The following is an 18,481-nucleotide window of genomic DNA, read 5'->3' on the forward strand; positions in this document are numbered from 1 at the left end:
TCTTTTTTTTCCCATTCTTCCCCTCTAATCAGGGACTGATTTAGAATTGGGACACCAGGTGGGTGCAATTCATTATCAGGTAGAGCAGAAAAGCAGCAGACTCCGTAGGGTAAGAGTTGAACACCCCTGCCCACAGGATCCTCAACTGACAATGCCAGAGCAATATATGTCAAAGCCTCCAGTCTCAGATGGCAGGTGGGTGAGAGAGGCAAGTGTAGAGATCGCCTGACAGGAGTTTATCACAGACATACAACATACTCATAAATACTATGGCGTTCCCATAGCCTCCATTAAACTAAACTGTAAACGCAGTGGAATTCCACAACAAGTCACAATAAATCACCTTTAACAGAGGAAGAAGCAAGAAGGAGGATCCTTTACTCACTTCCTGTCTAAACAGAACACTTCACTGACTTCTCGCTCTCTCTCGCTTTCTCTCTCTGTGTGTGCGTGTGCGTGCGTGTCTTCCTTGACCTTACGATCTCCCTATCCTTTCTCTCTCACACACACACACACACACACACACACACACACACACACACACACACACACACACACACACACACACACACACACACACACACACACACACACACACACACACACACACACAGGATGTGGTGGGGCAATTCCAGCCTCCTCACAATGAAACAATAGGACTTGGTGATTCACCCACTTGAATGGGCTGGGGATCATTAACATCCATTTGTAGCCTCCACTGTTATCTTCTCCCAGTTTGTCGAGGGCTGCTCCCGTGATCTAATCCTCACAGAGCAAACAAGGTGTAGGAGTGTCTGGACAGACTAACTGGAAGCTGCAGACTGGCTTCCTAGATGTAGAGCTAATTTAACCTCCATTCTAAGGTGATTGCGGAGCAAGGTGGTATAACTCCCAATGTAACACACAAACACACCTGAAAACATATGACAACTCCCACAAACGAACCAATGAACACACATAGGCATAAGACAAAAAGAGCTTGAAAAAGTCAATGGTCTCTCCTTCCCTATTTTTCTCTCTTTCACTCAGTCTTGCTATCTATAGCCAATTTAATTAAGGCCTCCAAATTTGATGATCAATTTCTAAATGTTGAAAATTATACAACAGGTGGGTCTAATTCTCAATGCTGATTGGTTAAAAGCGCATTCCAGCCGGTGTCCCCAAGTTACCACCTGCTAAATCTATGATGTTAAAATGTCTATTTACTCTGTTTCATCTGACTGCGCAATCCATCTGACTCATCAGCCCAGCCAGGCACTTTATAAACTTGATCTCCACTATAAAAAGCATCTAGACATTATCTCACATTTCTTTTAGACTAATATTTAGTTTTCAACAGCAGATATTTGTATAAACCTGGCTCTCTGTCTCCCACGACATTTGCAACATTGTTTCAAAACTGTTCGCTGCTCTGGCCCCCCAATGGTGGAACAAACTCCCTCACGACGCCAGGACAGCGGAGTCAATCACCACCTTCCGGAGACACCTGAAACCCCACCTCTTTCAGGAATACCTAGGATAGGATAAAGTAATCCTTCTCACCCCCCTTAAAAGATTTAGATGCACTATTGTAAAGTGGCTGTTCCACTGGATGTCTTAAGGTGAATGCACCAATTTGTAAGTCGCTCTGGATAAGAGCGTCTGCTAAATGACTTAAATGTAATGTAAATGTAATGTAAATGTTTCAATATTCAAGTTCGATCTCCAGCTGTCCAATAGTAATGAACGTGTCGGGAGTCGGGACGAGACAGACAGACAGACAGCGTTTCTGAGCCAGTCGAAATCATAAATCAGCTGGCATTATCTTTATGAATATGTTCAAAGAAACGTCAATTGAACAAATTTTAAAAGAAACCAAGTCCAGCTTCAGTTTGAAGTGATTGTGTTAGCTGGGTTGTTGGCTAGCTCCTCTGAACAACAGTGTCCTCACGAGTGAGCACATTTTCTATGCCAGGTGAAATCACACCTCATTAGCTCATTGTTATGGATGTATCCAAATAAATGTCACTAGAAAACAACTTTAACAAATACAAAGGCTGCACTTTTTGATGTGACTGTAAATTAGCCAGTGTTGTCTAGCTAGCAAGCAAGGGATAAGAACGTTGCCAGCCAGTATGGCAATGGAACATTTAGAACAATTTTTTATTTTTTTATTTTATTTTTTAGAACAAATGATACAGAACAAAAAGACTGAATGACTGAGTCGCGTCTATGACAACCGAACCGACAGAACGAACGACCAGCCGGCTTGGGTAGCAACCCTAAATTTGTGTCAGGACTATATCTTGTGGAAGGATGAAATAGTATGAATAAATTCCTAAAAATAATGAAAATATGTAAATCAGTATTTGAATATGTTGGTAAACCATTGTATAAAAAGTATAATCCTCTCGAAGCTGGTGTTTGGAGGATATATTGGCACGGTTTACACGGCCTAACAACACCCGTGCCAATATATCCTCCAAAAACCGGCTTCGAGGGCATTATCACTTAACAAATATTGATTGATTAAAACATGTCCGATACATGCACATTCCACAGAGCCTTTTTCTGGATTGGGGAATTTGTAGAGGAAAGGGTGAAGTTACCCCTAGACGCTGATATTGAGTCAGTTTAGTATTTCCCCCACTAATGGTTAAGGTTAGGATTGTGGAAGGGGAAACTGATCCTAGATCTGTACCTAGGGGAAGCTTCACTAGAGCTTCTGAGACTACAGGATGACAGAGTAGGAAACAAGAGAAAATTGGCTCCTGTTAAACATAAATAAAGCCACATCTCTTCCTCTGCTCTTGATGTGCCAGGGTATTGCATTCATTTACAGTAAATAAGACAAAGGAGCTACATATTTGAGGTGGCTATCTTGTAATTAAAGGAAATAGGCTAATAACAACAGCCACAGTGGAATTCTGACAAGGAATGCCTGTCATTGTCGAGAGAAGTCTTTACGGTCTCCTGAATTCTTAGATGGTCTAGACGTATGTAGAGGATTCTTTATCTCACGTGTTAATGTTTGGGTGCTTCTTTGAACTGTTTCTTGGAACTCTCCAAAAATAGCCTGCCCCCATATGGCCCAAACATGCACTGCACCACAAATAGTCACAGCCAAGTGAGTGGATGAACTGTAACAATTTCTTATATTTTTGTCATGTTTTGGTTCAATGGATATCTGCAAAATAACTAAGTTGCTATTTCATCACAAAGACTTTTGGTAGGATTGCGAGGCATTGAATAATTTCTGTCTAACCTATAGATGTCACACTGGATTTCTAGCTTCAGTGAAGGAGGTATTTTCCATGCCGAGGGGAGAACACAGGGAGGAGGTATTTTCCATGCCGAGGGGAGAACACAGGGAGGAGGTATTTTCCATGCCGAGGGGAGAACACAGGGAGGAGGTATTTTCCATGCCGAGGGGAGAACACAGGGAGGAGGTATTTTCCATGCCGAGGGTAGAACACAGGGAGGAGGTATTTTCCATGCCGAGGGAGAACACAGGGAGGAGGTATTTTCCATGCCGAGGGTAGAACACAGGGAGGAGGTATTTTCCATGCCGAGGGGAGAACACAGGGAGGAGGTATTTTCCATGCCGAGGGGAGAACACAGGGAGGAGGTATTTTCCATGCCGAGGGGAGAACACAGGGAGGAGGTATTTTCCATGCCGAGGGGAGAACACAGGGAGGAGGTATTTTCCATGCCGAGGGGAGAACACAGGGAGGAGGTATTTTCCATGCCGAGGGAGAACACAGGGAGGAGGTATTTTCCATGCCGAGGGGAGAACACAGGGAGGAGGTATTTTCCATGCCGAGGGGAGAACACAGGGAGGAGGTATTTTCCATGCCGAGGGGAGAACACAGGGAGGAGGTATTTTCCATGCCGAGGGGAGAACACAGGGAGGAGGTATTTTCCATGCCGAGGGGAGAACACAGGGAGGAGGTATTTTCCATGCCGAGGGGAGAACACAGGGAGGAGGATAAAAAAATTTAAAAAATTGACTCCAGTCCAGATGTGCACATATCTTACAGTAGAGACAGTCGCCAGGCAGATTAGTGGATAGTGTATGTGTATAATTATTACCCTGGGTTGGGCAGGCCTATGCAGTGGGTAGACTGGAATTCGTTTGGTGAAGAGAAGCCGTGTTGGACAGTAAACAGGCGGGCGCTCCAGGGCGTGGTCTATTCTCCTGGTCCTTGAGAAGAGAAGGGAAGAACTTGCGCATCAAACATCAGCATGTGTTGGATTGGAAATGTCTGTCAAAAAAAGCGGTGGGCTGTGTGGACAAATAAATAGGGTATTGGAGTTCCCTTCGGATGCAGATAGTGTCCCCACATGTTGCTATATTTTAAGAAATATAATAATATATTTCTGTTACGATTTTAAAAAATAACTCAATAAAGAAACATTCTAAATAAAGTATTTTACACCGGTGAGGCTGTGCAATGGAATGTGTGGTCTGTGAGTATGGAGAGCAGGTTCAGATAGTAAACCACTGCATGTGGTGTGATTGATTTACAATGAATAACAAAACCTCCCTCTGTTTTGCTCACACTGCCTAACCTTGCCTAACACAGGACTTTGGGTCAAATGAAGTCCAGCCCGGGCCTTATCTTCTGCTCTGGGGAAGGTTAGAAGGCATCTGTTGTTCTTTCGGAGGAGAGAGATAGCTGATAACAATGCTCACTCAATCTCCATTGACCAAACTATTTCAAAGGGTGTTTGATAAGTTGACTGATGAGTCCCTAACATGAGAGAGAGAGGCGCTTCCCTTGTTTTGGGGGTGAAGGAGTGGTGGAGGACAGAGTAGTGGGTGAATGAGTGGAGAGGTGTGGAGGTGGGGTGACAACTGGACACAAAAACAACACAAATGCACATGCGCTAGTTGTAGTGTACATATACGCTCTAGGTATTTTACATTTTTTTTATATATATATTTTTAGGGTGTAAGTAATTGTTAACACACACACTCAAAACCACATGTGGTATATACAGTGTAAACATGTGGGCGAACATGCTCACACACACACACTGAATGCATCATCCGTAGGGGGCCATAAAACATACAGACACTGACAAATAACTGCAGGATTCTGCGACATCGGCCAAAGGGGCTGGCAGCCTGTGTGTGGCGACGTCCAAGATCTGATATTAGCCAATCACAAGTGACAAGGAACCTCTGAGGCTATAGGTAGAGTCCCGATTGATTGACAGGGTGTTAGAAATCTGTGAAATGACTGGGTGCTTGGGGGCCAACTTAGATTGACAGCAGACGGAGGCTACAGACATGCCATGACACACACACGTCACATGACCTGCACCAAGGGCATTGTGGTCAAACATTCAACTAATGTTTAACTAATGTCCTACATGACTTCTACACTGCACTTCCATTGAGTCTTAATGGACTCGCTAGCTGATAACCCCCTTGAGTCGATTGATGCACCGATGCGTACATAACAAGAAAATACCTATCAAAATCTATCAGTTTAAAAAATCTATCCACCTCATCCGCCAGTGTCGCACTTCCGCATCTGTGTTGAAAGGTAGCAGAGCTAGAGCAGTGTTTGTCAGACCATGAGACATCCCGAAAATTGGTCTTCTCACAAACAACGTCTGTAGCTTCCGAACGGTTTGACTCTCACAAACAAGATGGTGTCGCGGGACTTGTCTGAAGGTAAATGGTACTGGTTTTAAAAATCAAATGGAAGTATGGAGATAGTTTTGCGACAACCCAAAAAAAGGGGTTAAATATATGTTTAAAAAATATATATATATAAATTGTTTTGTTTTTTAAATGTCCCTTGTCGAAGTATGCACAATATCCCACAAATTTATAAAAATAGACATTTACATTTTAGAATAAGGCTGTAATGTAGCAAGATGTGTAAAAAGTCATGGGGTCTGAATACTTTCTGAATGCACTGTGTATCTATACAGTGCCAGTCAAAAGTTTGGACACACCTACTCATTCCAAGGTTTTTCTTTATTTTTACTATTTTCTACATTGTAGAATAATAGTGAAGATATCAAAACTATCAAATAACACATATGGAATCATGAAAGTAACCTAAAAAGTGTTAAACAAATCCAAATATATTTTATGTTTGAGACTTTTCAAAGTAGCCACATTTTGCCTTGATGACAGCTTTGCACATTCTTGTAATTCTCTCAACCAGCGTCATGAGGTAGTCACCTGGAATGCATTTCAATTAACAGTTGTGCCTTGTTAAAAGTTTGTTTGTGGAATTTCTTTCCTTCTTAATGTGTTTGAGCCAATCAGTTGTGTTGTGACATGGTAGGGGTGGTATACAGAAGACAGTCCTATTTGGTAAAAGACCAAGTCCATATTATGGCAAGAACAGCTCAAATAAGCAAAGAGAAACAACAATCCATCATTACTTTAAGAGATGAAGGTCAGTAAATGCGGAACATTTCAAGAACTTTGACAGTTTCTTCAAGTGCAGTAGCAAAAACCATCACGCGCTATAATGAAAATTGCTCTCATGAGGAAAGGAAGATCCAGAGTTACCTCTGCTGCAGAGGATAAATCCTTTAGAGTTACCAGCCTCAGAAATTGCAGTCCAAATAAATGCTTCACACAGTTCAAGTAACAGACACATCTCAACATCAGCTGTTCGGAGGAGACTGCATGAATCAGGCCTTCATATGTGTATTGCTGCAAAGAAACCACCACTAAAGGGCACCGATAATAAGAAGAGACTTGCTTGGGCCAAGAAACACAGGCAATGGACATAAGACCGGTGAAAATCTGTTCTTTGGTCTGATGAGTCCAAATTTGAGATTTTTGGTTCCAACCGCCGTGTCTTTGTGAGACGCAGAGCAGGTGAACGGATTATCTCTGCATGTGTGGTTCCCACTGTGAAGCATGGATGGAGGTGTGATGGTGTGGGTGTGCTTCGCTGGTGACACTGTCTGTAATTTATTTAGAATTCAAGGCACACTTAACCAGCATGGCTACCACAGCATTCTGCAGCGATATGCCATCCCATCTGCTTTGCGCTTAGTGGGACTATGATTTGTTTTTCAACAGGACAATTACCCAAAACACACCTCCAGGCTGTGTAAGGGCTATTTGACCAAGAAGGAGAGTGATGGAGTGCTGCATCAGATGACCTGGCCTCCACAATCACCTGACCTCAACCCAAAGCAGCCAACAAGTGCTCAGCATATGTGGGAACTCCTTCAAGACTATTGGAAAAGCATTCCAGGTGAAGATGGTTGAGAGAATGCCAAGAGTGTGCAAAGCTGTCATCAAGGCAAAGGGTGGCTACCTTAAAGAATCTAAAATCTATTTGGATTTGTTTAACACTTTTTTTGGTTACTACATGATTCCATATGTGTTATTTCATAGTGTTGATGTCTTCACTATTATTCTACAATGTAAAAAATAGTTTAAAAAACAACCAACTTTAATGAGTAGGTGTGTCCAAACTTTGGACAGGTAGTGTATACAGTTGAAGTCGGAAGTTTATATACACTTAGGTTGGAGTCATTAAAACATGTTTTTCAAGCACTCCACAAATTTATTTTGAACAAACTATAGTTTTGGCAAGTTGTTTCAGACATCTGCTTTTTTCATTTTTCCCAAAATTGTTTACAGACAGATTATTTCACTTATAATTCACTATATCACTATTCCAGTGGGTCAGAAGTTAACTGTGCCTTTAAACAGCTTGGAAAATTCCAGAAAATTATGTCATGGCTTTAGAAGCTTCTGATAGGCTAATTGACATTGTCAATTGGAGGTGTACCTGTGGATGTATTTCAAGGCCTCAGTGCCTCTTTGCTTGACATCATGTGAAAATAAAAATAAATTGGCCAAGACCTCAGAAATAAAAATGTGTAGACCTCCACAAGTCTGGTTCATCCTTGGAAGCAATTTCCTAACGCCTGAAGGTACCACGTTCATCTGTACAAACTATAGTACGCAAGTCTAAACACCATGGGACCACGCAGCCGTCATACAGCTCAGGAAGGAGACGCGTTCTGTCTCCTAGAGATGAACGTACTTTGGTGCAAAAAGTGCAAATCAATCCCAGAACAACAGCGAATGACCTTGTGAAGATACTGGAGGAAACAGGTACAAAAGTATCTATATCCACACTAAAATGAGTCCTATATCGACATAAGCAACATCTCAAGACATCAGTCAGGAAGTTAAAGCTTGGTCGCAAATGGGTCTTCCAAATGGACAACGACCCCAAGCATACTTCCAAAGTTGTGGCAAAATGGCCTGAGGACGACAGCGTCAAGGTATTGAAGTGCACATCACAAAGCCCCATCACAAAGCGTGGGTGAGAAAGGAGGCCTACAAACCTGACTCAGTTACACCAGCTCTGTCAGGAGGGACTGGCCAGTATTCACCCAACTTATTGTGGGAAGCTTGTGGAAGGCTACCCAAAATGTTTGACCCAAGTTAAACAATTTAAAGGTAATGCTACCAAATACTAATTGAGTGTATGTCAACTTCTGACCCACTGGGAAGGTGATGACAGAAATAAAAGCTGAAATAAATCATTCTCTCTACTATTATTCTGACATTTCACATTCTTAAAATAAAGTGGTGATCCTAACTGACATAAGACAGGGGATTTTTACCAGGATGTCAGGAATTGTGAAGGACTTAAAGTTTAAGTGTCAGGAATTGTGAAGGACTTAAAGTTTAAGTGTATTTGGCTAAGGTCTATGTAGACTTCCGACTTCAACTGTATATATTTTTATAATTCCTGAGTCTTTTTATATCTCCTAGATTTAGGACACTTCAAAACCTTGTTTCTGATAATTTATTTTTTGAGTGTCCCTTTTGCCATTCATTAATGTGTTGTTCAATACGTCTCTGGCTTCAGAGTAAAGGCAAAAATCTATATTTTATTTAAAAAATGGTATCTATATATATATATAGTTCAAATCAAATATCTAAATAATCCATAGTATGACCATCTTAAAACAATTCCATATGTCAGTTTAGCACTCCTTCCCCCAACATCTTCTAAAGAAAAGCGTCATCAAAGACAAACTGTATTCTCTCATGTAATATAGCTAATATTAGCCTGGTAACAGATCTGGTCGTTGGTCAAGACAGCACAGACCGGTCTGGGACCAGGCTAATGTACATCCCTTTTCAATTAGCTCTGGTTCAGGGAGTTAATGCAGCTTGCTAATGTTAAGCCTTCCTGTCCCTTGCCTGGGCCATAGCAACCCTCTTGTGTTCTGTAAGCAGTGGGGATCTGCCTGGGCTGGACCATAGCAACCCTCTTGTGTTCTGTAAGCAGTAGGGATCTGCCTGGGCTGGACCATAGCAACCCTCTTGTGTTCTGTAAGCAGTGGGGATCTGCCTGGGCTGGACCATAGCAACCCTCTTGTGTTCTGTAAGCAGTGGGGATCTGCCTGGGCTGGACCATAGCAACCCTCTTGTGTTCTGTAAGCAGTGGGGATCTGCCTGGGCTGGACCATACCAACCCTCTTGTGTTCTGTAAGCAGTGGGGATCTGCCTGGGATGGACCATAGCAACCCTCTTGTGTTCTGTAAGCAGTGGGGATCTGCCTGGGCTGGACCATAGCAACCCTCTTGTGTTCTGTAAGCAGTGGGGATCTGTCTGGGATGGACCATAGCAACCCTCTTGTGTTCTGTAAGCAGTGGGGATCTGCCTGGGCTGGACCATAGAGGCATTTCTCAGGCAGCAGATTATTTTGGGCCAGGCAGTGTGTTATTATGTAAAGCTAGCGTGGCTGTATTTAGGCAGGCTGATTGTAGAGCTGTTTTGTGCCGGTCTTGGTGGGTTCCCTCCACGAGGCAGCAGGAACATACGACTTTGATTGTGTCCCAAATGGCATCATATTCCCAATGTAGTGCACTACTTTTGACCAGAGACCTATTACATAGGGAATAGGGTGACATTTGCCATGCAGCTTTAAGCCTCGAACCACTGTTTGATATGTGCTGTGGTAATGGGGTGAGAGAGTCGCTGTAAAGAGGGGCACACACACACACACACGTAAAGCACACAAACACTCACTCACATACACACACGCACTGTATGCCACTGTATGATTTATTGTTGACTATATGCTGCTGCCTTCTTTTTTTTATTTATTAAGTGCCTAACAAATTCTTATTTACAACGACAGCCTACCCTGGACAAACCCGGATGGCGCTGGGCCAATTGTGCGCCGCCCTATATGGGACTCCCAATCACGGCTGGATGTAATACAGCCTGGATTCGAACCAGGGACTGTAGTGACGCCTCTTGCATTGAGATGCAGTGCCCCAAGCCATAAGACTGCTGAACAATTAATCAAATGGCCACCGGACTATTACATTGACTATTACATTGGCATTTGTTTTGTACACTGCTGCTACTTGCTGTTTATTATCAATGCATAGTCACTTCCCCCCTACCTACATGTACAAATGACCTCTGACCTGTACCCCTGCACACTGATTCGGTACAGGTTCCCCCTGTATATAGCCTCGGTATTGTTATGTTATTGTGTTACTTTTTATTATTTTTTACTTTGGTTTATTTGGTAAATATTTTATTAACTCTTCTTGAACTGCACTGTTGGTTAAGGGCTTGTAAGTAAGCATTTCACGGTAAGGTCTACACTTGTATTCAGGGCATGTGGCATAAAGTTTGATTTGATTTGATTGGACCGCTGCGCCACTCGGGAGCCCTAATGCATGTACTACTCCCCTTCCTCCATCCCCCTTCACTTTTCCCCCTTTTTAAAATGTTTGGTTTCTTTGGTTCTTCTCTCTTGAAAATAGCCTGTGGAAATACTCCCGAGCCTGAGATTATAGGGTGTGCGTTATCTGTTGAACCCTTATCTATTGGCGTCACGTGAAATGTGTACGTGTGTGTGTGCCCGCGCGCTTGTGTGTTTTACGAGTGTGCGCGCATCTCTCCATGATCAACAACCAACCGGAGGCGGAGCCGAGGCGCTGACTGTAATGCGATAGCTGCTCTGTTCAAAAGTGCTATAACACACACTCTCACTCACTCACATACACACGCCGCTGGAGCGCATAGAGACACTCCGCTACAGACAAAAACACTAGAGGAGTGGTGCCAGAGATGGAATGAGTTCTCCTTCGGAACATATTATATTCATGTCCGTCACACTTCTCATGATTTGCGCTCCATTCTTGTTCTAAATACGGAGACTTTTTGTCGGCTGATAGTTCAGTCAACTGTGTCTCATCGGTCGTAAATGCAGGAGTAAATGACCGGAGTCCTGGTATCCCTGCGAGCACAGGAGAGAGAAGGGGGGGGGGGAAAGGCAAGCGCTTCAGTCGTATTTGGAGGTAGACTAAGAGCCGCTTATCAGACCCTGTAGGAAAGACCCCAGGAGGTTCCAAATCAGTGGACAAGCTCTGTATGGAACCGGGGAATTAAGAGGAGTTTATTTCATCCACGAGGCTAGATAACCCAGTATTAAAGTTATAAGGTGGCATCCCAGTGTCTCGTTCAAGTAGCCTATATGCCTGCTTCGGAGGGAAAGCTGTTCACCGCTGTTTTTAGCCTATTTTTATTCAATTAAGTACACTTGGAACAAACATTATTCGTTGATTGTTTTAGTAAAATAGGCTACGTGGAGTAATAACATTTCTGCAAAAAAAGGTGTGGATTTTCTTGATGGACAACTGATTTGATCCTGGGAAGTACCATTTAAAAATAACAAGACATTGAACATTGCCAAAATGGATATGCTATCATCGCTGATTGGATTTTTACTTGCAATGTGTCTAACACTGGGAGTCCGTGGAGACAAGGGTAAGTTCTCTTCAACACATGGGCTGTCAAGAAACGTGTCCGAATGTACCCGGAACTACCCTTTTATGGGTGATTAAAAATCAGAATTTGCTTTAAACTATGATAACTGAAAGCTCACATCGTTTTTTTATTAGACCTGCGTCTTGGAGACTGACAGGGAAAATAGCTTGTTTTTGTCAGCGTTGGAAAACTCGTTTGGTTTAAAAAAAAAAAGAAAAAAAGAACGAGCTCCATCTGTTTCAAATCAGGAATTTCAACACATAGGCCGTGAATGGCATCAGATAGATATGGTCTGATAACCAGTAGGCTATCATGTGTAGTGTAACCGTACTGGTATTAACCACAAAATGTTCTCTCAGCCTTGAAAGATGAACCCATTCTCATTCGTTATTCTAGTTAGTCCAGAACATTATTTATATTCCACTTCTTTCGTATACCAAGAGTAATGTGACAATATTCCACCCATGAAAAATGACTGGGTGATATGTTATTTGATACTCAAAAGCTTTTCTATTATGCCCCAAAATAGGTCATTGCCATTTAATACAAGTTTTCATAGCATGGGGAGGTACATGTTAAATAGTTCCACGGCCGTTCATATTGGGCAGGTTTTGTAATTTTATGATCACAGATTTTTTTTTAAAGTAATAACCCTACATACATTAGCATATAATAGCCCAATGACTCTGCTTTGTAGGGTGATAATTACATAATAATTTAAAGGGGGGGAATGGACCTACTTTCTTTTAGTTGTTGTTTCTTGGTAGAGTTCATGAAGGAATGCTCAACTCTAAACGCGTCTGTAGACATCATAATCCATTGACCAAACCAAAATAATGCGCCTCAAGTGGTATTTTGCTGTTAGTGGAGAATTACAAGAATATTAGTTAGACTAACCACCACCACCATCATTAATATCAATAAGAGCACAACCAACAACTCGCTCATTATCTCAAGAGTCTTGCAATCATTATGGTGACGGTTTGTGCCTCAATCGCACTTGTGCCTCTGCAGCTCGAGGCGGCGCCACACAATCAGTTCTCCACTCGCGCTGCAACGTTAAGACCAGATGACACATTTTGACGAAAAGGCCACCGAAGCCACCTTCCATTCCATTCAGGGAATCGTGCTGATTTTACGCTAGCTGGCTTGCTTCCTAAGTCACAGTAGTTGTATCCATAATTCATGCGTAAGAGGTATTTTATTTTTTGGTTGTAGTTTTGGAATCTTGTCCAAGTCCCGACTCCCGATATAGAGCTCTCATGAGCTTTAAAACATTGTCTGGTTTCTCACTCCCGTTCTGCTCTGTCTCTGTGCCCTACTCAGTGTCGCATCCCTGGCTGGTTTACGGGACTGCTCCTATGGTTCTTCCTTAGAATGTGCTCCAAAGTGTGCGGTGTGTGAGATTCTTGTTTGCATACATTCAAGTGTGTGTGAGAGTGGTTTTGGACCTGCCATTTAGAGATATTCAATATGATCTGTTTGCAGTGTTGGCTGCCTGTGTGCCCATTTATCAGACTCAGATGTGGGCCTTTGGCAGCTCTCCCCATGCATTCTCAGATACCTCAGCCTGCCAAAGCACTCACTGTTCCAGCCTTCTCCTGTCCTCCTCAAAACAGCACATCTTGTACATACACACAGCAGCATGAGAGAGAGTAAAGGGAGATGTGGGAAAGACAGGAGGCTGTGAGAGAGAGAGTGACAGAGATGTTGTGCAGAACAAGAGCATGTTTTTCAGGACAAACAGCAGAGAGAGAGAGAGCACGAGAGAAACAGATAGAGATGAGAAGGAGGGGTACAGTACCAAACAACAGGGTCACAGAGTTTTAAGAACAGAGGGCAGGAAGAGGAACTGATGATGTTGGGCGTATGAAAATGAACACTCCGCTCGGGGGTCGGAGAGCAGAAGGGAGACGTCTGTGCCTTTGTCCCAAATAGCACCCTTTTCTGTATTTAGTGCACTACTTTTGACCAGAGCCCATAGGGCTAAAGGAGGGAATAAGCTCTGGTCAGAAGTAATGCACTACAATAGGGAATAGGGTGACATTTGAGATGCACATAATGTAACCACAACAATGTGACTCATGATTGTGTTAGTATAATTAAGTCATTCGTAATAATGAACTAGTAATTAATTGAACATACAGGACCAGTGTGTGTCTTCTTTGTCTCTGTATGTTCACCTTTCTATCTGTTATAATGCAGATTAATGAAAAGCTTTCATTTCCTCCTCTCTCTCTGCTTGCTTCTTTCTCTCCCTCGTTCGCTTCTTTCTCTTGTCTCCCCCCCTCTCCCTCTCCATGCCCCCTCTCGGCTACCCCCTCTCCCTCTCCATGCCCCCTCTCGGCTACCCCCTCTCTCTCCATGCCCCCTCTTGGTTACCCCCCTCTCTACCCCAGAATATTTTTAATCTCCCCAGACTCCTATAACACATCAGCAGAGGAGAAACAAGGTCAGGACTGTAGTTAGCATTCAAGAGCTGAAAAACAAAAGGGGCTGTGGTTCAATACCTTGGCCAGGAGAAGGGCTGGGGTGCTGGGGGGGAGGAGGGGGACACGCCAACCCCCTGGAACAAGGTGACAAGGGTGAAATTATAAACAAGGCCATCATAAATAATACACCTATCGGCTAGCTGGTGGCCCCTCGGTCTGCTGCTTAATTTGTGTGAACGTACTCACACACACACACTGCACACACAGGTCATTTATCTGGACAGCGGTATTTTAGCAAAGCAAAACCCAGCGAAACGCAACCATCTGCTTGTGGTCAATTGATCCAGTGATTAGTTGATTGCTATACCCAACCTGATGCATTTAGTTGATTAGCCAAAACCACTTAGTCTATTATGAAGAGTCATGCATGGGTGCTCCAACTCAGGAGAGAGAGGAGGCTTTAGTCTAGCATGCCAATGGTGATTTAGGGTACCAAATCTGTGTGTTGTTCATATTGGAACTGAAGTCTAAATGTGTACACTTGAATGGCTACGTTTTAACTAAGATTTCTGCTGCACATTCATTTAGTATTGTTCCATTTGGTCTTAATTACATTTACATTTACATTTAAGTCATTTAGCAGACGCTCTTTTCCAGAGCGACTTACAAATTGGTGCATTCACCTTATGACCTCCAGTGGAACAGTAGTGCATCTAAATCTTTTCAGGGGAGGGGGTGAGAGGGATTACTTTATCCTATCCTAGGTATTCCTTAAAGAGGTGGGGTTTCAGGTGTCTCCGGAAGGTGGTGATTGACTCCGCTGTCCTCGTGAGGGAGTTTGTTCCACCATTGGGGGCCAGAGCAGCGAACAGTTTTGACTGGGCTGAGCGGGAACTGTACTTCCTCAGTGGTAGGGAGGCGAGCAGGCCAGAGGTGGATGAACGCAGTGCCCTTGTTTGGGTGTAGGGCCTGATCAGAGCCTGGAGGTACTGAGGTGCCGTTCCCCTCACAGCTCCGTAGGCAAGCACCATGGTCTTGTAGCGTAATATAATATTAATCTTTAATATTATAACAATATCAATGATAACATGTCATTTAGCAGATGTCTTTATCCAGAGCGACTAAGTGTGTGCATACAGTTTCATACGGGTGGCCTCAATGGAACTCAGACCCATGATACCGACGTTGTCAGTGCTGTGCTCTACCAACTGAGCCATACAGGACACTTTAATATTATCTAAAGGTAGGTAGGGCCTTATGGTAGGTGCCTAATGATTAAAGTAAAGAGCTTTGAAAGTCACAAATCTTTCCCTCCCTCCCTCCCTCCCTCCCTCCCTCCGTCCAGTCTTGTGTGGAGTGGTTAGATTAAAAACAGTCGTGGACACAGCCCCTGTGTAGGGATGAACAAATGGTGCCTCTCATCTCTCTGTCCCCCTGATTCCCTCTCTCGAAGCGACAGCACTTTTTTAATTAAGGTGGGAGTGAGGAAAAGAGAGAGAGAGAAAGATAGATAGAGAGAGCAAAAAAGAGATTATGATTGGGAGATCTATAACGGCCCTTCCACACGTCCGAAGCTGTTCACTGATAATACCGCTAATAGAAATATGTGCACACACAGAGATGTGCATATGCTGTATATATAGACGGAGACTTGTACAGTAGATTTGAAGACGTTCATTAAAGCACACATTTCGCTTGCGTCCCAAGTTCACGCACACACTCACACGTATGCACATACACACCATTATGTGTAGACCCACACATGCCCTCACCTGTTATTGCTACTTATATGTCATATACTATATATCAACATTGTTCACATATGTTGAGGGTCGCTATGGCATGTCCGTGCAGTGTTGTGTGCATGCATGTGCGTGTGTGGAGATGGGTGGAGTCCTGAGCCAGCACAGACACAATAATTCATGAGGCTACCTCTCTAATGAACGCTCCCTCCTCATCCTCCCTCCTTATCACACAAGCACACATGCACCTATAAGACATAGTGCTCCGAAAAACACACTGTGTATTCATAAAAACACAAACATTCACGTACACATTCTCCACCCTAACAGGGGACTTAAACAAAGACATACCCAGTCGATAACATACAATACACACTGTGCGCCCCCCCCCACACACACACCTCTCCCCTGCATGTACTGTGTATGCTACTGACAGCCCATCAGCTCCTCCAGGGTCAGTCCCCACAGGGATGGTCATATCTTAATGAGCCTCGTCAGGCTCTCTCTCTCCAGCTCCTCTACACACTCTCTTTCTTCCTCCCCCTCAATCACCTCCCTCCCTTCCTTCTCTGCCTTAATCCTTCTCCGTCTCACAGCCTTTCTCTCCATTCCTTCTACCCCTCTCTCAATCCCTCTTATCTCCCACTTTTTTGTCCCTCTCCCTCCATCTCGCTCCCTCTCCTCCCTCATCATCCTCATCCCCTTCATCTATCCCTCTTTACCTGCCTTTCTCCCTGCTGGCATCCCTCTCTCCACCCCCCCGTCACCCTCCTCCTTAGCTGTACATGAATGGTCTACTCAGTTCAGGGAGCGGAAAAGTCCTGAGGCTGCAGGATTCTCCCAAATGGCTTAATCTTCCCCTGGCGGTACTACTGACAACTCGGCACAGCTTTTGGAGAATACAAAAAGGAGACATGGGTTGCGTCCTAAATGGCACCCTATTCCCTATATCCCCCAAACTCAACTGGTGGACCGAGGACCGGATCTGGACCCAGAACGGGGTCAATACGGACCTCTGGTCCAGGAAAAAATAGAAAATAAATATATATATAGTATCAGTCAAAAGTTTGGACACACCTTCTAATTCAAGGGTTTTTCTTAATTTGTACTATTTTCTACATTGTACAATAATAGTGAAGACATCAAAACTATGAAATTACACATATAGAATAATGTAGTAACCAAAAAAGTGTTAAACAAATCAAAATAGATTTTAGATTCTTCAAAGTAGCCACTCTTTGCCTTGATGACAGCTTTGCACACTCTTGGCATTCTTTCAACCAGCTTCACCTGGAATGCTTTTCCAACAGCCATGAAGGAGTTCCCACATATGCTTAGCACTTGTTGGTTGCTTTTCCTTCACTCTGCGGTCCAACTCATCCCAAACCATCTCAATTTTGTTGAGATCGGGTGATTGTGAAGGCCAGGTCATCTGATGCAGCACTCCATCACTCTCCTTTATGGTCAAATAGCCCTTACACAGCCTGGATGTATGTTGGGTCATTGTCCTGTTGAAAAATAATTGATTGTTCCACTAAGCGCAAACCAGACTGGATGGCGTATTGCTGCAGAATGCTGTGGTAGCCATGCTGGTTAACTGTGCCTTGAATTCTACATAAATCAAAGACAGTGTCACCAGCAAAGCACCATCAGACCTCCTCCTCCATGCTTCATGGTGGGAACCACAAATGCGGAGATCATCCATTCACCTACTCTGCATCTCACAAAGATACAGCGGTTGGATCCAAAAATCTCAAATTTGGACTTATCAGACCAAAGGACAGATTTCCACCGGTCTAATGTCCATTGCACGAAGCAAGTCTCTTCTTATTATTGGTGTCCTTTAGTAGTGGTTTCTTTGCAGCAATTTGACCATGAATGCCTGATTCATGCAGTCTCCTCTGAACAGTTGATGTTGAGATGTGTCTGTTACTTGAACTCTGTGAAGCATTTATTTGTGCTGCAATCTGAGGTGCAGTTAACTAATGAACTTATCCTCTGCAGCAGAGGTAACTCTGGGTCTTCCTTTCCTGTGGCGATCCTCATGAGAGCCAGTTTCATCATAGCGCATGATGATTTTTGCTACTGCACTTGAAGAAACTGTCAAAGTTCTTGAAATGTTCCGCATTGACTGACCTTCATATCTTAAAGTAATGATGGACTGTTGTTTCTCTTTGATTATTTGAGCGGTTCTTGCCATAGTATGAACTTGGTCTTTTAACAAATAAGGCAATCTTCTGTATACCACCAATACCTTGTCACAACACAACTGATTGGCTCAAACACATTAAGAAGGAAAGAAATTCCACAAATGAACTTTTAACAAGGCACACCTGTTAATTGAAATGCATTCCAGGTGACTACCTCATGAAGCTGAGAATGCCAAGAGTGTGCAAAGCTGACATCAAAGGCAAAGGGTGGCTACTTTGAAGAATCTCAAATATAAAATATATTTTGATTCGTTTAACACTTTTTTGGTTACGACATGATTCCATATGTGTTATTTCACAGTTTTGATCTCT

General features: G+C 43.3%; 1 protein-coding gene across 1 annotated transcript in view; it reads left to right on the forward strand.

Moving 5' to 3' along the window:
• The first annotated feature begins 11,017 nt into the window (after positions 1–11,017).
• Positions 11,018–18,481, forward strand: part of LOC115129614 (neuropilin-2-like) — a 62,849-nt gene continuing 55,385 nt past the window's right edge. Inside the window, 1 exon segment of the mRNA XM_029660178.2 lies at positions 11,018–11,785. Coding sequence (XP_029516038.2) covers positions 11,713–11,785 — 73 coding nt within the window. The 5' untranslated portion in view covers positions 11,018–11,712.

The sequence above is a fragment of the Oncorhynchus nerka genome, linkage group LG5 (genome assembly GCF_034236695.1).
Source record: "Oncorhynchus nerka isolate Pitt River linkage group LG5, Oner_Uvic_2.0, whole genome shotgun sequence".
NCBI classification, from domain to species: Eukaryota; Metazoa; Chordata; class Actinopteri; order Salmoniformes; family Salmonidae; genus Oncorhynchus; species Oncorhynchus nerka.